We start from the raw sequence: 22936 nt of genomic DNA on the forward strand, positions 1-22936 counted from the left end.
GGGGGGGGGGGCGAAGAGAGTCTGGGCAGGGCAGTGCCTGGTCCAGAGGAGGGAAGGGCCATGGGTTGGGGGTGGGGGGTGTTCAAGCACAGGGCTGTTGGCTGGGGTGGGGGGGCACACTGCCGCCTCCTGTGGCTCAGTGGACCAGCAGGGTGAATGGGGGCCGTGACACCCAGCAGAGTCACGCACACACACACTGTGCACTCGGTAGTTCTAGGGTCCCCTGCAGGGCCCTTCTGCTGGGGCAGGCACAGTCCCACCCTCCTGTGTCACCCACCACTGTCCTGGGGAAACCCTTGAAGAGCAGGGCCTGCACTTTGATTTCTGTCACCCTGGCCCTGGGAGGGGGTACCCGTGGGGCCTCAGGGAGCCACTGGGTACAGGATGGTATCAGGTAGGAAGTGCCCAATGGGCCATGAGAGTGGGGCCTCAGACTAGCACAGAGCCAAGTCCAGCTCCGAGCCTCCTCTGAACAGCCCGAGGGCTGAAATCCAGCCAGGGCCCGGGCCCAGGCCCAGCGGCGCTGCGGGGCCCCCTCCCCTCAGGGCTCCCACCAGGACTTCCTGGGGAGGAAGGGCCGAAGCCTTCCAGCTGCCTGCTGGAAGCCACCCAGCTGTTTGTGGCTTCCGGGGGTGGGCAATGTGTCATAAATCCGTGCTAGTAAGGCAGGCCTAGTTGTGACTCCCACCCCTTTCTTTCCTTCTGACCCCCTGCAGCCATTCTGCCCAAACAATGACTCCTGCTTCCTGCCTTCCTTTGTGCCCAGTTCCCCTGCTCTCCTCCCTTTTCCCTCTTCCTCTCTCTAGGAGGGAAACTGAGGCCTCCGCTGGGCCCTGTCCTCCTGATGAGGGCTGGGGCAGGGTGGATGCCATTTGTATTAATTTTTATTCTGATTTCACAAATGGTGCGTGGTCCTTGTAGAAAAAATGGGGAGTCTACTCGTTCTCGAAGGGGTGTTTTCTCTCCACCTTGAGAATGAGGAAAGAGAGGCTCGGAGCACAGCCCTGGCCCTCGAGGAGGCAGAGCCGGTGCCAGATGTGTACTTTCTCCAGATGTTCCTGCCTGAGTGCCGGGGCTGGCGAAACCTCTCCAGGGTGGGCCCTCCTCTGCCCCGCCCCCATTTCCTGGTTCGTGGTCTGAGGCTCCACCACAGGCTGGAAGCAATGGGCTGAGCATTCCCACTGTGGCCTGTTGGGCAGGCTGGCTGGGGGTAGGAGAAGGTGGTCCTGGTGGGAGAGGGGCCTAGCGCCTTCTCTGTCCCCAGTGTGCTCGGCTGCTGGGCCACGGAGGTGTATTGGAGGATGTCAGTGCAAGATGGAGGTGAGGATACCCTTCATGCTTTGAAAGGGATCAGCGCCGGGGTGGGCTGCCCTGGGCCCTGCCTGTGGAGGGGCCACCAGCATCTGAACCCTTCAGAGAAAGGAGAGCACAGAGTCCACAGTTCCAGGACCAGGGCTGTCCCAGGGCGTCCAGTACACTGGCTCAGTGTCCTTTTCTCTAATGTGGGGACCCTGACACTGTGGAAGGGAGAGTTGGGTCAGAGCCCAGTGGGTTCCATGTCGGACAGCACAGGGCCCTCTGGCAGCTTCTCAGTGGTTCTCCTATCCCAGCTGGCCTCCAAGGCTCTCTGCATCTGACAGGCTCTGTGGGGGTCAGGGCCTCCTTGGGCAGAGAGGGCAGCCAAAGAAGGTGTGTGGGGGCTGCCTCCTCCCTTTCTGGGGCTGTGCCGCCAGTGCCGTTGAGCCTTGGGCCCAGGTACTTATGGGACCCCTTGCCATGCACTGAGGCAATGGAGAAGGGCAGCTGCCTCGGAAATAAGTCAGTGACTTCAGGGCCCTGGCTGGCCTGGCCCACTTCATCTCCTCCCCAAATAGCCAGGGGGTGGTGCTGGGTCCACCCAGGCTCCCCAAAGCCCAGGAACTGGCCTGCTGAGCTAAGGATTCCAGGGTAGCTGACGGCGACTCCTCCTATTGGTTGGGATCTTACCCCTCAAGTCTCAGGGTGCAGTCCATAGCCACAGGGGTGGTCCAGACAGCCACCCACCCCCAGTCACCTGTTCACATGCTAGGCAGTGGTAGTTGATTTCCATTTCTCTAGGGCTGGAGGGAAGAGGAAGGAGACTGGGAGCTGGCTTCCCATTTGGGGCCCCACATGGCAAGAGCATTGGGCAGTGAGGCAGACATGAGGCAGAGCATAAGGATAGGAACACATGTGTCCGTGTGGACTAGGTCCAGGCCTCTGCTCGCACCATCCTTTGATTCCAAGGTCCTCGATCAGGATGCCAGGGTGGGTTGAGAACCTGGGGATTCCTGGATTTGCCTGCCAGGGTACACTGGGGGATGCCTTGGGACCAACACCTGTGAGGGGTCCTGGAGGCTGCTGGGAATCCCACTTAAGCTCAGAAACCAAGAGGACCCTTCAGAGGTGACTTGAATGAACATGGGGGAGGCCATTTAACCTGTCACTGAACGCGTAGACCACCCTCTCTGGGGACAGAGCATGATTTCGTCAAGGCAGCTCTTGTCAACTGAAGGTGACTCCTTGCAGGGGGATTTTGGCCGTGAGCCGGCCGTGAGCCAGCCGTGGCTGATGCTCCTGGCAGCTGGGAACGAGTGTCTGGGTCGTGAAGCGGGTCTGGGTGGCACCCTGCGGCAGCCACCGCGGGAGGGGGCCTGCCAACACTGGACGCCCAGCCGCGGCATGCTTTGGGTGCGAGCCCAGGCCCTGGACTCCAGGGAGGACACCACCGCTGGCCCTACCAGCCTAGTCTGGGCATCCAGGAGGGCGGGGCCTGCTTATCCCTGGCTGGGGTCGAGAATGCCGGAGAATGCCTGGTATGGAGAGACTGTCCTGTCTGGCCGAGAGCCTGGCATGGGAGGCGTGGCACGTGTAGGCTGCCGGAGCCATGAGCATCAGCACCGGGTGGCCTCCCTCTCGCCTTGTGTCCCCAGTCCACCTGTAGTTCCCTTCCCCACCCCCCAGTGAAGGAGTCCTCCTCGAGCTCCTCCGAAGCTTTTGTTGTCTCCCTCTCCCTAAGAGTTGTGTTGATGTGCCTGTGTTCATAGAAGACCCAGTATGTGCAGGCACCACTGTGTCCCCGGGTATGGGTGAGGATGTGATCAAAGGATTCTGTCCCTTGCTCAGGTTCCAGGGCCAGCCAGTAAGTTGGCTGCCACCTCAAGCTCTCAACGTTATTTTCTTCGTAGTCAAGAACCCGGTCTTGTGTGCAGTCAGGCCCGGCGTGACTTGCTGACCGTGGTAGCAACCCTGTTCAGAGAAGGCCAGTGCCACCTGGTCCCAGAACAGCCAAGGGCCCAAGGACATCTTTGTAGGCACTGCAAGGCTTGAGGTGCTGGGCCACATGTGCCCCAAGGTGTTCTGGCACCTGGTGAAAGTGTCCTCAGGAGAACTGTGTTTTCTCCAGGGGCCTAAGAGAGGCCGCCGTGGTCAGCCCCTGGTCAGACCTGCCCATACCTGCTATTGGCACTCCCCTCCCCCCTTCCTTGGGCTCTGGGTGGTTCAGCCCCACATACTCCTGCAATGTCAAGAGAGAGCGATGCTGGGAAATTCCCACAGCACCTCAGCCTCAAGCAGATGGGTGATTTAGTGTTCAGCTCTACAGTGCAGGGATGAGCCTGCCGGGGACAGTGGGCGAGCTCCGGGAGGGAAGCCTGCAGAGTGGGTGCCGCAGACAGTGCCTCTGCTCGGAAGGGTGCAGGGGCTGTGGGCCCAGCCTGGCCTGGGAGTGCCTGCTGGGGAGCACGGGGGCCTGGGGAGGGCTAACGGCGCCGCTCCGGCCCTGGCTGTGAGTGTGCGTGTGCACCAGTGTGTAAACACACGAACGGGAGGGCGCACGTGTATGACGGGGTGGAAGGGGCTGTGAAGGTGTGTACTTTAGTTGTGTGTGTGTGTGACTGTGTAAATGTGTTTGTGAATACGTGAGTAGTGTGAGTGGTTCGAGTATGTGCACGAACGCACGAGCTGATATGCGAGTGTGAGCGCTCCCGTGGGGCTGGGTGAGCGAGGGTAAGTGATTCAGCGTGGGCCTTTGGAGGTTGGTGGCTGGGTTTCCGGGAGATCCACGGACGCTGTCCCGCTGCACCCTCTCCCCCCTTTCTCAGGCACAAGTCAAGGAAGAATAAGGTCAGGCCTCACCCTTAGTCGGGGAGGGGCTGAGGAGCCCAGGACTTCCGTTGACGCGGAGGCTCTGCCCGTCGGGCCAGTAGGTCCCCCCTGCCGGGCCAAGGCGCCCAAGACCCCCAGCCACAGCTGTCCCCGCGGCTCCACACAGGGGAGAGCAGAGCCCAGCGGCCTTCCCGGAGGAGGTGACTCGGGCCGGGCGGGCCGCGCGCATTCCTGAGCCCTGAGTCAGCGCGGCCGCCCCCTCCGGCCGGGCCCGCCCCCGGCGCGCACGCCCCTCGCTCCATGGCATTCCCGGGCGGGCGGGCCGGACGGGCGCGCGGGCGGGGACTCGGCGCGGGCGCCCTCCCGGCCGGCGGCGGCAGCCCCTCCCCGGAGCCCTCCGGACCCCCGACGACCCCTTGGTGCCGGCGGCGGCGGTGAGTGAGCGCGCCGGGAGGGGGGCGCGGGGCTTCGCGGGCCGGGCGGGTTCCGGGGCTGCGTCCGCTGCGCGCGGGGCCCGTCCCTAGCCCTCCACTGTCAGAGCGGCTGGCAGCGGCGGGAGTCGGGCCGGGTGCGGGGGCCAGGCCCGGGGCCGGGTCCGGGGTCGCGCGAGGCCCCGCCCGGGGCGCCCGGACTTTCCTTCGCGGAGTTTCCCGAGCCACCCGCGGAGGCGGCCCAGCCCGGGATTCCTAGCCCGGCGCGCCGCAAAAATAGCCCGGGGCCGGATTAGCACGTCCCAGCGGCCCGAGGGGGCCGGACAGCGCGGCTCCAGCCCCCGCCCAGCAGCTGAGGGTCCCGGGAGCGGGAGGGCTCGGAGCCCGGGGGTGTCCCCAGGCCCCTCCGAGCTGCACCCTCCCCCCCTGACGTTTTGCTTCCCGGCCGCCGCCGGTGGGTGGTGCTCCAAGTCGAAACTCCAGCTCCGAGGGTGGGACTCGTCGGGATCATCCCCGTCCCAGCCGTCGTCCCTGGGGAGGGGAGTCGTGTCACCAATAATAGCAGCCGCCGCGGGGCTAGGGGCGGGCACTGACCCTACTCCCGCTTCACCGCCTCTGTCTTCCCGCTCTGTAAGTACGGGACCTGCAGGGACCTGGAGCCGCTCCCTAAGACAGCCCCCCTACCTTGTGCTTAGTGGCCAAGAGAGCGGAGGTGGGGGGCGTGGGGGCGTGCCCACAAGCAGGCTTTCTATTGGTAGGAAAGATGGCTGGACCCCAGGTGCTCGGGGCACCGGGGGAGGGCGTGGCTGTCTGCCCTGCTGGGGGCTTGTTTGTGCCGGATGGGGAATGGGCAGGGGATCTCGCAGCCATGCCTGCCCAAGGCCCAGCTGGTTCCCGGCCGGAGCGCGTTCCGTGCAGCTTGGGTTGTGTGTCTCTGTCGGGTGGGCGGGGCTGGATCTGGAGGCCCTAGCCTTGTGCTGGGAACCCCCCCCACCCGTCCCCCACCTTGGGACTTCCTGACTGAGAAGATTCAAGGATGAAACTGGCTTTTCAGGTTTGGCCCAGCCAGATGCTGGGTTCTCCCCACCGCCCTCGAGCCAGCCCCAGCCCCCTAGAGAGCCCCCAGAAATTAGGAGGAAGGTGAGGAACCCCGAAGCTGGCTGGGGGCCAAGAGGTCCCTCCGCTGAGCCCCCTGCCACCAGGGGGCATTCTAGCAAGCTGGGTCCTTTTCCCTGAGAACAGGGCAGGGCTGGTAGGTGGGCACAGGAGTCAAGTGGCTCCAGATTGTAGGTGCCAGGCCCCTGGCCCCATCCCAACCCTTCCAAACAGGCAGCCAGCCGCCCGTTGCGCAGGCAGGCCGACTGAGGGCAGCAGAGCTGGAGAATTGCTATGCCAACATCCCTCATGCGACATTAGTGTCGCGGCCAAGCTGCTGTCCTTGGGAACTCATATTCTAGGGGGGCCCTCGGCTCAGAGGGGGTCACCCAGGTCTCCCCTGCCTTTTAGGGCCCTCCCTCAGGGTCCCCTCAGCTCCCAGCAACACACCCCGTTGCTCCTCTCCATGGATGTGAGGTGCGCCCCTTCGGGCTCCAGTTCCCCTACTTTGGTGTCTGTGACAGGACCCGCTTTCTGCCCAAGATCATATTCCCTGGCTTCTGCCTGTTTTCTGGGTTGGGTGTGTTTGAGGGTGACCCCCTCCTCCCTGAACTGAGATGCTCTGGGCTGGGATACGGTGGACTTGGGGGCCCAGATGGGCTAACCCCACCCTGGGGGGCTGTGGCCGGGGCCAGCTAGGCAGGCACACTGGTTCCCTTGGACCCCAGCTCCGGGGCAGACATTGTCCAAGGCTTTGAACCCCCTTGGAGGCTCCGTGACCTCAGGTGGTGACTGGCCTCTCCAAGCCTCCGTTTTCTTATCTGGAAGATGGATACAGAGGACCCTTCCCAGGGGTCGTGATAGGTCAGCAGGGTCAGTGACACCCAGGTTTCAGGCATGTGTGCTAGGCTTCTGATGACAAGCCATTTCTGCTCTTACAACAGACTTGAGGACTTGGCTTCCCCTCCTGGGACCTCTCTTGTACTATCCAGGAGCCGGCCCGTCCTGGGAGGAGGTCCCTAAGCCCAAGGGTCTCAGGGCACTGGGGAGGACATGTGTGTCAAGTTAGTGGGGGAACTTCTGGGGGTGCTGACTGGTGGCCCGACGGCTCATCTGTCCTTGAGCCAGGCATGCTGGTAGAACGTGGGCCTTTCCCCTCTGCAGGCTGAGGGATGCTTTCATCCTGACATCCAGCTAGACCTCAGATTGTGGAAGCCAGAATCTGCCATAGCTAAGTCTGTTCCCTTGTGCCCGTGCTGACTGCCTGTGTGGCATGGACCTGCAGCCTCTCTGAGCCTTGGGGCTCTCCAGCCTGGGATGTATTCACCCCGTCGGCCTCCGTCGGAGCCAGTGGGATCCGGTGCTTGGATTCTGGTTGTGGTGATCCCCAGGTCCATCCGTGCCTGTTGAGCCTTTGGGCAGCACCTGTCCCCAGGGCTAGTGCTCCCTCTGCCCTGCCCTCTGTACTTAGGTCCTGGAGTGTCATTATCACCAGGGATTCCCGTGCCTTCGGGGCCTCCTGCAGCACGGAGCCTCTCGTTGTGTTATTGGCCTTCTGCATACCTGTCTGGGGTGATGTCTGTCCTGTGATGGGTGAAAGGTGAGGTAGGGATTGATGTGTCCTCTTGGGGACTGGCAGAGGGCACTGTGCAGGCCATCAGCTAGGTCTCAGGCCTGCGCCACTGTTCTCTGACCTCGTTGGCATCACCGAATAGTGGCAAGCTCTGGGAGAGTTGAGGAGGGCTGAGGACTCGACCATTACCATTTTTAGCATGTTGCCATTTATACATGAGACAAAGAGGCACAGAGAGGCCAGGTGACCTGCTTTGCTACGCGGCGGCATGTGGTGGTGAAGCACTGCTTCTGGGATGCCATGCAGCTAATGATTCCCGCTCACAGTTGGGCATCAGATTAGGGGTCAAACAGAAGAGGGAGGGTCAGAGGTCAGGGCTCTAGTGTGGAGGCTGGAGGATTTGGCCCCTCCTGGGATCATGCTCAGGTGAGCTGGGGACACGTCTGGGCAGGTGTCCTGGGGTGGGGCCCGTTGCTCCAGCTGACCTTGGCGGTAGGCGGTCCCCTGGGCAGGGCAGGGCTGGGGCTTGGTGGGTCTTGTCCTGGGGCTGGGCCATCCCGGCTCTCCTCAGCCTCCAGCTGCCCCTGCTGGCATCGTCCTGCCAGCTGGCAGAGCAGGCCTGAGTGCCCCGTGGCTGCTGCTCACACCTGAGGACGCAGTCTCACTATGGCTCTGGCCACTGGCTGGGCTGGGGCAGGCCACACTGCTCCCCAGTCTCCTCCTGCCTCTTGGCTACACCCTGCCAAACTGGGCATCTCTGAAGGCTCCTTCTCCCGGTGCCTCCCATGGTTGTACACGCTTTTGGGGTCTCCTCCTCCCCTCCCCTTGCTCCTCCTGTGGCTGCCTTCAGGGAGCTCCCTAGAGCTGGCAGGCGTCACCAGCATGGGGGTTTGGGTTAGCTGTGTACCAGGCACTGCTGTGGTCCCTAAATTTCAGATGAAAAAATGGAGGCTTGCAGAGGGTTGCAGGTGGTGAAGGGGAGCAGGGTCTGCCCAATGTCTCAGGCCAGGCACTCCCCTGGCTTCCCTCCACTGGCTTCCTGGCCCCTCTTTTACCTGTGCGCTGTGCCAGCCCGAGGGTCCCGCTCCTCCCAGGGCAGGAACGGCTTCAGTGGGACCTGCCCCTGTCCCACCCAGCCCTCCACCCTGAGGCTGTGGCTACTCTGATTCCTCTCCGTCCATTTAAAGCAGCCCTAGTGGTCCTGTGTCCCTGCGGGGCCCTCGGCCCTCAGCCCCATCTTGGGCCCTCATCAGGAGCCCACGCTTGTCCTGCGCTGCCCGGAGTGCCCGCGAGTAGCGTCTGCCCCTGTTCAGGCCCCCTTGCTGGGCTCGGCGCCCACCCTTAGCACTCACTTAGCCGTTGTCAGCACCTCCTGCTTCACTTCTAGGTGACCAGTTAGGGTCTCCCGATAGGGCTGGGCCCTGGATGGGCAGCCTCGACTGTTGCCAGAGTGATTCAGATGATGTGTGACCCCGAGTGATCAGGCCCTCGCTGGCCTGAGGCTTCTTCCCCCACGGAGGGGGTCAGCAGGGCAGAGATGCTGTTGGGATTCCCCCCTGAGGGGCTGTCTGGGAACAACAGCCCACTGTGTGCTTGGGGGAGGCCTGGACACTGAGCCACTGTCTCCTCTGGGTGGGCATGTGCCCCTCCCCAGCCCAGACTCTTTGTCCTCTGGGCCCGCCCCTCCCCCACACCCCAGGGGCCCACTGTGGAGCGCCCCCCGCTGTGACTCCCACCCACTCGAGGCACAGATGGGGAACTATGCACAGAGGGGTGGGGCAGACCCGGAGCCCGCAGCACTGGGGGCAGGGTGGGGATCCTGGAGCCCTGTGGCTTACGGAGCACCCTCCCACCTCCACCCCCAAAGCAGGAGGGCCTTGGGTGGAGGTGAGGGACCGCAGGCTATCTGGGCATACAGGCAGGGCTCTCGTGCCTTCCGCATGAGCTCAGTGGCTCTTGTGTTCCTGGGGCCAGCTGTAGGTCCAGGCTCCCTGGACACCTCACCACCCTTTGCCCACTTCTTTGCTTGTGCTGTCCCTGCCCTGACCTCGCCTCGTGGTCCAAGGGAAGGGTCTTTTTAAGGAGCCCCTCATCGCTCTAAGTCATGAGCGCGGGCCCCTGCCAGCCCGTGCTCAGAAATGACCGATGTTTCCCGAACAGTGGCTCTGGACCAGGCCTGTCTTGGATGCTGTGGCCCAGCAGTAACAGGACAGTCTACACGTGGGTTGAACCCCTGAGCTGTGCCAGGGGAATCCAGGGCTGGGAGCATCTGTCAGGGGTGGGGCCAGCCTGACTAAGGCTGTGGGTCCTTGACGTGTGGAGTTTTGGGCAGAGTGCATGTGCAGGGGTGGGGCGTGACTAGAGCCCTGAGATGGGAGGGAGCTGGCTGTGAGGAGAGGCCTTGGGGGCAGTGGGAGCTGGGAGGGTCATGGATGTGTGTGCTGGTGTAAGCCAATCAGCTAGCAGACGTTCCTTGTCCCCGTAAGTCAGTCGAGAACCAGCCCATATCGCTTGGAGGTGCTGGGAATGTTTGGGGAGGCTCCTGGAGAGGCCAGCCCCCCCGCCCCGGCACCCCGCCTGTGGATTCCCAGCGGTTGGTCCAGGGCCAGAAGGAGCTGTCGGCAGTACCTGGGGGGGCCTCTGTTTTGTGGAGGGGCAGGAGGGGCTGTTCTCAGCGTTTCGTGCCCTCCTGGTCCGTGTGGGGGTGGGAATTTTAGGACCCTGAGATCGTTACCTGAGCTGAAGTCAGAGCCGCCCAGGCGCCACCCCCAACCCGAATTTCACAGTCTGTCTGGTTCCCAAGCTCTCTGATGTAGGGGAGGCATTTTGGGGTCTCTTCCCTCCCAGTATTGGTCGGCCACTCCCCTGCTGTCCGTGCCCCACAGTGTGCTTTGGCTCTCCTGTTTCCAGACACCTTGTGGTCCTTCTTTTGGGGGGGGGGGCAACCGGAGCTGCCCTGAAAGTGACCTTTTGTAAGGCGGGGAGTAGAGTGCCCAAGAGGCCATGGTCACACGGTCATTGCCTCACTGTCACATGGCCAGGCAATGGAGGCCCAAGTCAGACCCTGGCCTTTCCGCTCCGGGTCCTGGGCCCTTGCCCTGGGTCTCCGATGCGGAGGGAGGGCTGGGGGCGGTATCTGTTCCTGGGTGCGTGCGCCCCCTGGTGGTCCCGGCGGCACCTGCACCCACGTGGTTCTCCGACGGTCCCTGGCAGGTGGGAGCTCCCAGACCTGGAAAGCCGGCGGCATCTCCTCTGTGAGATGGGGGGTCGCGCCCCCGTCGTGGGTGCGATGCGCCTCTGTCTCCGGAGCACATGGCATGCTGGTTAAGAGGCTGAGGTCTGGGCCAGACGGGCTTGCGATCTGCCGCCTGTGCAGACGGGGGCGCGACCCTCAGCCTGCCGGTGTCCTCACACTCACGTCGACTCCCGCTGGCTGGATCCTGTGTGAGGAACCGCTCCGCCCCCCGCGGCCTGTCCGCTCCATCACCGTGACCTTCCAGGCTTTGCTAGATGTCACCTTATGGGGGCATCGCGGCTCAACATACCGTATCTACTTGTAGGTTTGGTTTTTTTAAGATTATTGATTCATTTGAGAGAGAGCGAGCTGAGTACAAGCAAGGGGAGGGGCAGAGGGACTAGCGGACTCCCCACTGAGCAGGGAGCCCACATGGGACGTGGGGCTCGATCCCCAAGACCACGACCTGAGCTGGAGTCGGACGCTTCACAAACCGGGCACCGACGCCCCCCGCACTTACTTATGGGGTTACTGTCTGTGTGGACCGTAAGCTCCAGGAAGGCAAGGGTTTAGTCTGTTGTTTCCTTGTTTTCCCCCAGTGTGTCCCTCAGCACCTAGGAGCGGCTCCTAGCAGGTGCTCCAGGATTTGTCACGAGTTTCTGTTCCGACACGAATGGGTTTGCACTGTCTGCGGGTCTCGTTGGTGCCCGCAGTGTCTCTTGGGATGAATGGTGCAGGCACGGAGCACGGAAAAGGACTCGCTCCGGCGTCAGGGCCCAAGACCATCCCTGGGCCCAGGGAACCTTGTGAGGGCTGTGAGCACCGTTACTGAGTGACCCCCCCCCCCCCAGGCCTGCCTTGTCCCCCCCGGCGCCATGAGTGAGGCTCGCAGGGACAGCACAAGCAGTCTACAGCGCAAGAAGCCACCCTGGCTAAGGCTGGACATCCCGTCTGCGTTGCCCCCGGCGGCAGAGGAGCCCAGCTTCTTCCAGGTAGGCCCTGGCCGGCAGGGGCCGTGGGGGTGCCCCGTCCAGCCTCCTCACTGTGAGCCCACCGCCCAGCCCCTGAGACGCCAGGCTTTCTTGCGGAGTGTGAGCATGCCTGCCGAGACCGCCCACGTCCCCTCGCCCCACCATGAGCTCCGGCGGCCGGCCCTGCAGCGCCAGACGTCCATCACACAGACCATCCGCAGGTACGCCACTGCCATTGGCTCCGCCACGTGGGGGCTGGGGGACAGAGGTAGGCACAAATGTCCCCTCTGGGTACCGGGGCTGGGAATGGAGCCGGGGTCCCTCCCGCCTCGGCTTTCTCCTCGATCTTGTTCCCCACGTCACCCTGTTCTCCTTCTGCTCTGGGGACCGACTGCTGTCCACCTACCAGCTTGTCTGCTCCCCTCCAGCACTCGCTCTCTCCTTCTCTGTCTCTCCCATCCCAATGCTCTGGCCCCTGAACAGCCGACAGGTGCGCTTTGGGCGTGTCCATACTCTGCCCCTCTTGGGTCCCCCTGCTGCCCGCAGGGCTCTCCCACAGCGCCGGTCTCTCTCTCGGTCCCTGCTCAGGTACCTGGGGCCGGGCATGAGTGTGTGGACATCAGGTGGCGTGTGCATGGCTTGTGATCTCTTGGGAGCTGCCAGTGCTGTTGGTGTTCCCCGGGGCTTCTAACAGGAGGTGCTGGTGGTGTTTTCCCTTGCATGTCCAAGCAGTCTGGACAGCTTGTCTGGGCTTGCAGTGCCCAGTGCCTGAGTTCTGTGGTGTCTGAGGTCAAGCTGCTGCCCGGGACCAAGCTCTCTGGCTAAGGGCTGAGCTCTGCGTGCCGTCTGTGGGCTCAATGTCTCCCTGTGAACCCCTCTCTGTGCTGGGTTGAGGATCCGTGTAAAAGACTCACTTGGGCAAGGCCCGCCCTCTGCAGTTCTCATGGGAATTTGGAGGTGGCTCATTGTTTAGGGGGTGGCCAGGGCCGGAACCCATTCGTCCTCTTAATTAGAGCCAGCCCACCTGGACCCTGGAGTGGCTGGAGGCTCCAGGAGGGGGGCATCTGGGGGAAGGCTGGCTCCCCCTCGCTGAGGCCCTCCCGTGGCAGGGGCACCGCCGACTGGTTCGGGGTGAGCAAGGACAGCGACAGCACCCAGAAGTGGCAGCGCAAGAGCATCCGGCACTGCAGCCAGCGCTACGGGAAGCTGAAGCCGCAGGTCCTCCGGGAGCTGGACCTGCCCAGCCAGGACAACGTGTCTCTGGCCAGCACGGAGACGCCCCCTCCCCTGTATGTGGGCCCGTGCCAGCTGGGCATGCAGAAGGTATGCCCGCCCCTGCTGCCTCCTACCAGCCCCTCCTTCTGCCCCCCCGGCCGGGGCTGGGGACACAGCCGGCCTGAACACAGGAGACTCCGCAGAGCTCGTGGCGTGGGAGGGTGGTCAGATGGGCCCAGCGAGGTACCTAAGATACCCTCGGGGACCCGGGGCCGGCGGAGGGGACAGGGTCCTGGGACCGTACCACAGGGCCCGTCTCGGGATGTGAGACCATGCCAGGATGAAGAGCAGTGTAAAGGCACTATAGGTGAGGACAGGGAGCGATGACCCAGGCCTTGACCCTTCCGTCTCCTTCCATCTGCCAGATCATAGACCCCCTGGCCCGGGGCCGGGCCTTCCGCGTGGCGGATGACACGGCCGACGGCCTGAGTACCCCGCACACACCTGTCACGCCTGGTGCCGCTTCCCTCTGCTCCTTCTCCAGCTCCCGCTCAGGCTTCAGCCGGCTCCCGCGGCGACGCAAGCGCGAATCGGTGGCCAAGATGAGTTTCCGGGCAGCTGCGGCCCTGGTGAAGGTGGGTGTAGGGGCTGGGGTGGGGTGGGAACTCAGCGGCCACCACGCTGCACGCTCACCTCCTTGCTGGCAGGGCCGCTCTGTTAGGGACGGCACGCTGCGCCGGGTACAGCGCCGAAGCTTCACTCCCGCCAGCTTCCTGGAGGAGGACACGGCAGACTTCCCCGACGAGCTGGACACGTCCTTCTTTGCCCGGGTAAGAGCACAGGGGCATCACCCACGATCCCTCTGTCTGCATGTCCCACCCTGATCGCATGTGTTTGCTCAGGAAGGAGTCCTCCATGAGGAGCTGTCCACGTACCCAGACGAGGTGTTCGAGTCCCCATCAGAGGCAGCGCTCAAGGACTGGGAGAAAGCCGCGGAGCAGGCCGACCTCACGGGTGGGGCCCTGGACCGGAGTGAGCTCGAGCGCAGCCACCTGATGCTGTGAGTGCTGCTGGCCCAAGTGGGGCTCGGACCTTTGGCTGCCAGGAGCAGCTGGGCCCTGGGACACTGATGCCTTGGAGGGCCAAGGGAAGGAGTTGCCTCGTGGATTGTGAGCCCAGCTGCTGCACTGTGCTTGTGGGACCCAGGGCTGGGCGCCCTCCGTGCCTCAGCTGCCCAGCTCGGGACAGGAGCATGATCTAGAACCCACGAGCTGCACGGAATCCTGCAGGGAGAAGGGGGTGTTGTAATTAATGCCTGTGGGTTGTCCAGGACCCTCACATAGGTCAGCTTCCACCTCTTCCAACCCCAGAGGGGCTCAGGATTGCTTTTCCTGCCGAGCAGGAGGCTGAATGCTTAGTGCCTTCACGGCTAGATGGGAGCAGGACAGAGTGGGAGGGTCACCGTCGTCCACGAGGGATTGCAGCGGGTGGGGTGTCTAGGGCGGGGGGTGACTGCGCCCCTTCCCCCAGGCCCCTAGAACGAGGCTGGCGGAAGCAGAAGGAGGGTGGAGCAGCGGCCCCACAGCCCAAGGTGCGGCTGCGGCAGGAGGTAGTGAGCACGGCGGGTCAGCGGCGGGGCCAGCGCATCGCGATGCCGGTGCGCAAGTTCTTTGCCAGGGAGAAGCGGCCCTACGGGCTGGGCATGGTAGGCCGGCTGACCAACCGCACTTACCGCAAGCGTATCGACAGCTACGTCAAACGTCAGATCGAGGACATGGACGACCACAGGTAGGCATGGGGTGGGAGTGTGGGGGTGGGACGCAGCTCCAAGCAGGCAAAGCTCCAGGTTGGGGGCGGGTTCTGTGGGCTGGGGATGTCGCCTCTGCTGACGCTCTGCCCTGCAGGCCCTTCTTCACCTACTGGCTCACCTTCGTGCATTCGCTCGTCACCATTCTAGCCGTGTGCATCTATGGCATCGCGCCCGTGGGCTTCTCGCAGCATGAGACCGTGGACTCGGTGAGCGCTGGCACCCTTTCCAGCCCCGCCCCGCCCCGTGGAGTCTGGAGTCTTGGCTCTGAACTCCCTCCTGCTTCACCCTGGGAGGAGAGGGCCAGAGTGGGTTCTGTCTGATCTCTTATCTCCACCTTCCAGGTCCTGCGGAACCGCGGGGTCTATGAGAACGTCAAGTATGTGCAGCAGGAGAACTTCTGGATCGGGCCCAGCTCGGTGAGGGCAGGGCCTCGTGGGTGTCGGAGGGTGGGAACCCTGGGCTGGCAGGGGGCCCGGGCCACCGCTGCACATCCCACTCGTCCGCAGGAGGCTCTCATTCACCTGGGTGCCAAGTTCTCGCCCTGCATGCGCCAGGACCCGCAGGTGCACAGTTTCATCCGCGCCGCGCGGGAGCGTGAGAAGCACTCAGCCTGCTGCGTGCGCAACGACCGGTCGGGCTGCGTGCAGACGTCGGAAGAGGAGTGCTCGGTGGGTGCCCTGTTGCCGCCGCGCACTCGCCCACGCGTGCGTGTGTGTGGTTCAGAGCAGGGGCCCCCCGTTCACGTGTATTCCCTGCCTCTCCCATCACCGACGACAGTTACAGGCAGCGTGGCATTTGGGCATGCTCCTTCTGCACGTGTGGGTCTTGTTTTTGTGCGAAAGTGGTATCGTCTTAGTCCTTGTACTCAGCAGTTAAAAGAAACCCCCCAAAGATTCATCCAAGTTTAAAAAATTTTTTAAAAAGATTTGTGTATTTAGAGAAAGCACAGGGGGGTGGGCCGCAGAGGGAGAGCAGACTCCCTGCTGAACACGGAGCCGGCCTCTATCTCAAGACCCTGAGATCACGACCTGCGCTGAAAACAGGAATCGGACACTTAACCGACCGAGCCGCCCAGGTGCCCCCGTCCAAGTTTTAATTACATCATCCTACCTGGAGGTGCTATAGTTTATTACCAGTTCCCGGGTTGTGGTTGTTTCTGTTCTTAAGCCGATAGGAGTTCTGTTGTTGGGTTCCTTTTAATAGTCTCCCAACGTGCCTGCACATTCTGGAGTGTAATTTCATTGAGACTGGGTTGTGGGTTAGGGCGAGAGTCTCAGTGGCTCTGCTTCTGATTTCTGCCTCCTGTCGACTGCACTGGTTAAGGGGTGGGATCTGACCAGGGTCTGACCCTGTGTCCTCCCACAGTCCACGCTGGCAGTGTGGGTGAAGTGGCCCTTCCACTCCAGTGCCCCAGACCTTGCCGGCCACAAGAGGCAGTTTGGCTCTGTCTGCCACCAGGACCCCAGGTCAGTCTTGCTGCACCCCGCTCCCCCTTACCATCTTTGTTCATGGCTCTTTGGGGTGTGGGGAAAGAGGGTGTAGCCCCCCCCCCCTGTCATCAAGTTGGACAGGTGTGGATGCTAAGGAGATAAAGCAGGGTCTGACCACATATTGGGTTCATGCAGGGTGTGTGATGAGCCCTCCTCAGAGGACCCCCACGAGTGGCCAGATGACATCACCAAGTGGCCGGTGAGCCAGAGGAAAAGGGTTGTTTGGGAATCACCCTCGCCATATGGGAGAGGAATCCACACTTCATCCATTAGTGATGCCAGACAGAGCCCCATCATGGGACCACCCTGTATATTCAGATGCTGTGCCCCTGGCTTTTGCCCAGCCCGTCTGCCTACGAACACCTGCTTCTCTGAGCAGGTAGCCAGTTGGGAGGTCAAGTAGCATTGTTCCAACTTGACACACGGCTCATCTGAGACTCATGCCTGAAGCCCAGGGAGCCCGGTTTCCTATGCTGGGACCTGTGCATTTTGCCCCAATCCCCAAGCATGGCGTGGGGTCCAGGGTTGGGGGAGGCCCTAACCCAGCTCACCCCCATTTGTGACCCAGATCTGCACCAAAAACAGCGCCGGGAACCACACCAACCACCCGCACATGGACTGTGTCATCACAGGCCGGCCCTGCTGCATTGGCACAAAGGGCAGGTAGGTGCACTTGTGTGCAGCCCATCGTGGGCGCGGAAGATTGCCCTGGGTCCCTCTCCCTCACCAAGTTCTGCCATAACCCAAGATACCAAGGGGCCTGGGTGGCAGTCGGGTGCCTCTGCCCCTGGGCCCCAGCAGTCCCCTCTCCAAGTCCTCTCGACTGTGGCCTGACCTTCCAGGTGTGAGATCACCTCCCGCGAGTACTGTGACTTCATGAGGGGCTACTTCCACGAGGAGGCCACGCTGTGCTCACAGGTAGGCCTCTAGGGTGAGTGTCCCTCCCCTCTCCCCCCAGCCACAGTGGGTGCTGATGGGCCACTCCGCACAGGTGCACTGCATGGATGACGTGTGTGGGCTCCTGCCCTTCCTCAACCCTGAGGTGCCCGACCAGTTCTACCGCCTGTGGCTGTCCCTCTTCTTGCACGCTGGGCAAGTGATAACATGTGGGCTGAGCAGGGGTAGGTGGGGTGGGTGGTCCCAGGGCCCCTAGGAGTGGCTGGCCAGAGAGGGTGAAGGGGTGGCCTCCCCACTGACACCCCCCCCCCCCACCCCATAGGATCCTGCACTGCCTGGTGTCCGTCTGCTTCCAGATGACCGTCCTGCGGGACCTGGAGAAGTTGGCAGGCTGGCACCGCATCGCCATCATCTATCTGTTGAGTGGTGTCACTGGTAACCTGGCCAGTGCCATTTTCCTGCCATACCGGGCGGAGGTAAGGCTGTCCCCCAGGGTGGGGACCCTCCCAAGTGTACCCTCTGCCCATCATAAACTGGGTCCCGAGTTCGGATCCCTGGAGTCCAGCCTGGGAGCATCTCCTTTTGGCTCCTCATCTTGATGTGCTCTGGGCCATGGGAAGCGGGAGGGGGAGATGGGGCTCTGGGTCCAGGGTGGGGTGGGGTGGGTCTGCTCAGCCTCAGCAGCTCACCGCCACCCACACTGTCGCCAGGTGGGCCCAGCCGGCTCGCAGTTTGGCATCCTGGCCTGCCTGTTCGTGGAGCTTTTCCAGAGCTGGCAGGTCCTGGCACGGCCCTGGCGCGCCTTCTTCAAGCTGTCGGCTGTGGTCCTCTTCCTGTTCACCTTTGGGCTGCTGCCCTGGATCGACAACTTCGCTCACATCTCGGGCTTCGTCAGCGGCCTCTTCCTGTCCTTTGCCTTCCTGCCCTACATCAGCTTTGGCAAGTTTGACCTGTACCGCAAGCGCTGCCAGATCATCGTCTTTCAGGTGGTCTTCCTGGGCCTCCTGGCCGGCCTGGTGGTCCTCTTTTACTTCTACCCTGTCCGCTGTGAGTGGTGTGAGTTCCTCACCTGCATCCCCTTCACTGACAAGTTCTGTGAGAAGTACGAGCTGGACGCCCAGCTCCACTGAGCGGGCCGGGGCACGGGGCCGTGTGCTGCAGGCCAGAGCCAGGCACACGGTCCGCCCCAGCCTCATGGGCCACGGGACTCGGCCTGCCTGTTTGCTGAACCCTGACCTCTTGTGCCTTGTTCACTGCTGGTGAACTCCTCGTACTTCAGGGCATTTATTACACTAGTTCCCACGATTACCTTCTAACTAGTTTCTTGACGACCACCTCATGTGGCCAATAAATGGACCGGGAGCGTTTTAGCTGCCACTAACTTATCAGAGCTGCCTCCTCTTTCTGGTTTCTGGCTAGGGCTGTGGAGGGAGGTCCTTCAGGCCTCTTCCCCACCCTCCCCTCCCGCTTACAGTTCCCCAGAACAGGGAACTAAGCGTCAAATACACCTCCCAGTGAAGTCCCTCAGCCAGGTGGATGGCTGTATCTTGTCCCCCTTCCTTACGGTGACTGGAAGCTGACAATGAGAGGAGAACCCACGGCTGTGCTGTCCCATTTCCCCCTCAGCATGGAGAAGCACCCTGACCCCAGCCTTCCCTCTCTAGCCGCAGTTCCCAGTTCAGGCACAGGCTGCCTCCCTTTCCAGGAGCCAAAGGGTGAAGGGTGTTGCTACAGGTGAACCCTGTGAGCTGAGGCTCAACACCTCACCCACATACTGTTGGATGCAAGGCCCTTATTTCCCCACAAGCACACAAAGGAAGCCGCCATCTGCTTTTATTTCCCCTTGCCGTAGAAATCACAGTGAAAGGGTCTCATGGCCAGCGGATGGTGTGGCCGCAGAGCTCAAATGAAGCATCTTAGACCTTAGGACTCACCTGCACCGTTTTCTGCCCTTGTCTGCCGTCTGTAACTGGGCAGCAGCGGTCCCTCCTGCCCCAGGTACTGTGGCTTTCGGACTTTTCGAACTAAGAAGCAAGTAGATTTATTTTGTACACAGGGCCAGGCCCATTTGCCACGTGATAGGTTGTTTGGACCTAGGGCTCAGCTGTTTCCCAGCTGGCTACAGGCCACCAGCACAGAGCTGTCCTTGTCTGGAGGGTCATTTTTGCCTCAGCTTTTTGATGAAGGACACTTCATCCCGATTCCGGATACCGTAACTGGAAAAGAAGGAGAGCTATAATGTGTAATCTGCAGAAGGTATGTCTGACTCCTCACCTGAGACTTGGGAGGGACCAAGAACGGGTAGGCAGAGCATTGTGTCCAGCAAGGTGAGGAAGTGGCAGTGGCCATCCTCTCACAGACCTCCATTGGGCCAGTGGGCAGCCTCTTACCTGCACACACACTGCCTTCCTCAGGCTCTGGGAAGCTCTTCACTGCCAGGGGTGAGCACTGTTCACACTGCCCCTATCCCTCCCCATTCCAACAGGGAGGGCCCCCAGGAACCTCCTTGCAGGAGGGTATCAGTCCAGCCAGGGACTCTCCAGGTCTTGCAAATTCCCCAGTAACTGATTTAAGACTCCTCCTTCCTGGGAAGAGGCCCCAACCCTCTGGCAGAGCTTGGGCAACTAGAGGGCAATAGACCAGATGCCTCCCTGCGGCTCAAAATGTGGCCTAAACTTACTCTCGAAGCTTCTTCCTGTCCTCTGTGAGCTTCTCTCCTGCGGAGGTCAGGTAGTAGGTCCTCCACACATAGGACCTGCAAAATTCAGGTGAGGATTCAGGTAAACCACAAGCAGGGAGACCGGCAGCTGGGACGCAGGGGCTGCATGTGAGTGAGATGGGCTCAAGATGCTCAGCTCTAGGGGGGCCCAGGGCAGGCGGCCTCTTCCTGGCCTTTCCTGTACCACGTATGCACCAGGCCTGAGGCAGCCCTAGGGAGGCAGTGCTCAAAGGGCAGCTGGGGACCAAAGGCACCTCACTAATGAAATAGGGGGCAGTGCCGAGACACAAACAACGAACACCTGACCCAACGGGCATGAGGAGAGCACCCAAGTGAAGATGGGGTGGGGCCACTGACAACTGCCCCATCTGTAACTAGGGAGACCACTTAACAGATACTGGAAATGCCCTGAGATGCCCCCCATTTAAGAAACCCAGCTGCCCAGGTGGGGTGATGTGGATGAAAGAGCAAATGAGACAGGACTCCCAAGCACGGAGGCACCCACCATGCCTGAAGGCTCGGGATGGGGAACTCAGAACTCACTGGTACTTTGTGGCACACATGCGACAGGTGCTCATGCACCACCTGCCCTTCCCGCTGCTCCACTTACCAGCTGATGTGCTGAATGCCCCCTTCGCGCTCCTGCCTGAGCTGCACGTATCTCTGAATGGCCTTCTTCAGGTCCAGGACCGTGGCGTTCTGTACCACAACCACAGCTGCAACACAAATGGGAGAACAGCCCTGGTGGGCATCCACAGCCACAGCCTCGGACATCAGGAAAGGGACCCAGAAGCTCTGTCCAGACGGTTCTGGACAGAGACTCAAATCGGGTGGAGGAGACTTGTGGTTGGCCCAATACCCTTGGACATGGCCCTGAGTGTCCCCCCCCCCCCCCGGCAGCCATGTCAGCATCTTGCCTGGGTGAAAGCTCACACTGCAAGGTCCAAAGGGAGAAGGTGAGCACTTACGCATTATTTCTCCATCCATCTTGCACACTCGGACTGTCATTGCTTGGCCATATTCTAGTGCTATTTGGGAATTGACCTCTTCCAAAGTAACCTACCAAAAACAAAACAAAAAAACCACCCAAGGGTTGGAGGTGGGAGCCTTGGCTCTCTTTAGTAATCCAAACAACAACAAAAGAAAACAAGCTGATAGTATCTAAAAAGCAGCACCGTGTTTTATGAAGGACAAGAGAGAGATTTCTTGGTTCTACGTTAGGGTGTCCCAGTTCCACCCACATTTTGTATTTAATGTCCAAAGTGGATAAAAGGTCGGGAAAAGAAGAGTACAGAGACGGGAGGATGAGGATCGGATCTGGGTTCTGTGGCTGAGTAGGAGTAAGAACACTGTCAGTCCAGGGCCCAGGACGACGTTGAGCCGAGGCAGGGGTGCAGGATTTACCAGCGCACCAAAAAAAACCCAATAATGATAAACATTTTAATACAACTTAAAAAAAAAATCCAAGTGAACTTCCAAACTCAAGATGGGCAAAACAGTGAAGATTTAAAGACAGGACTGTGCCGAGCCATACAGACGGCTGATAAACGAAACGCCATCAATACCGAACTTGTCTTTCACATAAAGTTTCACTGTTCCGTTTGCCATAGACTTTCCACGACCGCTGAGTTCTGGAAACAGTGTATTAAAAGGTCATGTTTCCCGACCAGTGTTTTCCGCGCGCCCGCTTCAATTCTGCGCGCCAGGTGAGAGCTTCGCGCGCCCCCGCGCCCAGCCCGGTTAAGACCTTCGTCGGAGCCCAGAAGCGCCTTCTTGAGGCCTCTGGGCCGCAGCCCCCCACCAGGGCCTCCCGAGGCCCGTCGGCGCCCCGGCCGTGGGGGAACGACCCCGGCGGCCCCCCACCCGCGCGCACCTGGATCGGTAGGTCGCAGAGCAGCGGGTCCTGCACGACCATGGCGAGACCCTCCTGGAACACGTCCACCGCCTCGGAGTGAGGCAAGGCCTCCTCTTCGTCCTCATCGTCCTCGGGCCGCACGGCCGCCTCCGCCTCTGCGGGCTCCAGAGCGCCTCCCGCTCCCGCGCTGCCCCCGCACCGCAGCTGCGCGCACGCAACCGAGACGGGGACCGCAGCTCCGCCACGGGGAGGGGGAGGGGGGGCCTGCCACGAGGACCAATGAGAAGCTCGAGGCCGTCTGCCGCAGTGGTTGCTGGGAGCGCGAAACCGGCCTGTGCATTGGCCGGCCGGGGGGGTGGGGCGGCTGCCCGGACCAATGGAAGCTCGAGGCGGGCCTAGCGCGCAGCCCGGCGGCCGCAGGGGTTGCCGGGAGCCTGCGGGGCCGCGTCGGTGCTATGCTGCTCTTCTGCCCAGGCTGCGGGAATGGGCTGATCGTGGAGGAGGGACAGCGCTGCCACCGTTTCGCCTGCAACACCTGCCCCTACGTGCACAACATCACCCGCAAGGTGCGGCCCGCCAGCCCCGAGTCCGCCTCCGCCCGTCGGCTACAGGGTGCACCTGGGATGGGCCGTTTGTCCGTCCGCGATGCCGCCCCCTCGGGCTCCGCCCGGTCGTCTCCCCCGCGCTGCGGTCCTAACCTCGCCCTGGGGCTCCCGGCCCCGCGCGCGCTCCCTGCGCTGCGTTCATGGCAGCGGCCCAAGGGGTCAAGTCCGTCCTCTGCGCGGAAAACCTCAGCAGCTGCCCCGCGCACTCCCGGGACACCAGCCTCCCCACGACCTTGCGTGTCGGGTGGCGAGTTCCAGTGCACGCGTCGTCCCCAGTCTCCATCGCGCACGTGCCCCTGCTGCCGGGGCCTTTGCACACGCGGGCTGCTCGGTGTACTTTTCCCCTGGGTAGCCGTGCCCCTCGTTGGTCCTGTCTTTACTTAAATGATGGCTCGGTTTAAAACTTCAGCTCCTCCCCCCATTTTATCCGTCTTCCCTGTTTTATTTTATTTTTTCCATAGAACTCATTACCTTCCAGTATACTGTGCGACTTACTTACGTGCTTTATCAGTACTGGGACGTAAGGTTTAGGAGGGCAGGGATTTTCTGTTTTGTTGCCTCTTATGTTCTGATCCGAACGTAGGATGTAGTGGATGTTCAATACGTGAATAATGCTTTCGGTATTATAACTTTTGTTCCCATAATAATCTGTGTTTGTTAGCACGCTTCTGCTTTTTAGAAGTAGATAACTTCTTCATGTTTGCATACTACTCCACCATAATGCTGTGTTTGGGGAGTTTAGGATCTGAAACTGAGGGAAGAGTGAACTCTTAGGTAACCCTGAAATTTCAACGATATTTGGCGAAACTTGGGGAGAAAGCCAAGTGTGATGTCCTTTGAAAGCTCTGGCTGGGCCCTCCAGCCAAGTGGTGCTCTTTGGCTTTAGTTGTGTTTCTCTCATCTCGGGTAATCTAG

General features: G+C 61.6%; 2 protein-coding genes across 3 annotated transcripts; one reads left to right on the top strand and one right to left on the bottom strand.

Moving 5' to 3' along the window:
• Window positions 1-1254: 1254 nt before the first annotated feature.
• On the top strand, window positions 1255-18227 carry RHBDF1 (rhomboid 5 homolog 1). 2 transcript variants are annotated; one of them, XM_040635657.1, is made up of 18 exons: window positions 1255-1320; window positions 11311-11451; window positions 11521-11651; window positions 12540-12753; window positions 13071-13280; window positions 13353-13475; window positions 13548-13705; window positions 14176-14433; window positions 14550-14661; window positions 14797-14871; window positions 14962-15123; window positions 15821-15921; window positions 16081-16144; window positions 16514-16608; window positions 16788-16863; window positions 16937-17037; window positions 17165-17318; window positions 17553-18227. In XM_040635657.1, the coding sequence occupies exons 1-18, from the start codon at window positions 1315-1317 to the stop codon at window positions 17970-17972; spliced, it is 2601 nt and encodes an 866-aa protein (XP_040491591.1). In that variant the 5' UTR covers window positions 1255-1314; the 3' UTR covers window positions 17973-18227. The 2 variants fall into 2 exon arrangements, with proteins under 2 accessions (XP_040491591.1, XP_040491592.1); XM_040635658.1 differs by lacking the exon at window positions 1255-1320 and adding an exon at window positions 4490-4559.
• Window positions 18228-18661: 434 nt separating this feature from the next.
• Window positions 18662-21676, bottom strand: SNRNP25 (small nuclear ribonucleoprotein U11/U12 subunit 25). Its single transcript, XM_040634559.1, has 5 exons — window positions 21435-21676; window positions 20530-20620; window positions 20172-20277; window positions 19523-19597; window positions 18662-19058 (listed from the first exon to the last, which is right to left on the bottom strand). Exons 1-5 carry the CDS (start codon window positions 21474-21476, stop codon window positions 19001-19003), a joined length of 372 nt encoding a protein of 123 aa, XP_040490493.1. The 5' UTR covers window positions 21477-21676; the 3' UTR covers window positions 18662-19000.
• Window positions 21677-22936: the final 1260 nt, after the last annotated feature.

The sequence above is a fragment of the Ursus maritimus genome, unplaced genomic scaffold (assembly GCF_017311325.1).
Source record: "Ursus maritimus isolate PB19 unplaced genomic scaffold, ASM1731132v1 scaffold_2, whole genome shotgun sequence".
NCBI lineage: Eukaryota > Metazoa > Chordata > Mammalia > Carnivora > Ursidae > Ursus > Ursus maritimus.

Coding starts and splice junctions, on each gene's coding strand:
- RHBDF1 (XM_040635657.1), top strand. Junction 12,754..13,070: donor GCCAGCTGGGCATGCAGAAG/GTATGCCCGCCC, acceptor TCCATCTGCCAG/ATCATAGACCCCCTGGCCCG. Junction 16,864..16,936: donor AGGCCACGCTGTGCTCACAG/GTAGGCCTCTAG, acceptor CACTCCGCACAG/GTGCACTGCATGGATGACGT.
- SNRNP25 (XM_040634559.1), bottom strand. CDS start 21,476: ATGGTCGTGCAGGACCCGCTGCTCTGCGACCTACCGATCCAG. Junction 20,621..21,434: donor TCTGCGACCTACCGATCCAG/GTGCGCGCGGGT, acceptor TGTTTTTGGTAG/GTTACTTTGGAAGAGGTCAA. Junction 20,278..20,529: donor GATGGATGGAGAAATAATGC/GTAAGTGCTCAC, acceptor TTTGTGTTGCAG/CTGTGGTTGTGGTACAGAAC.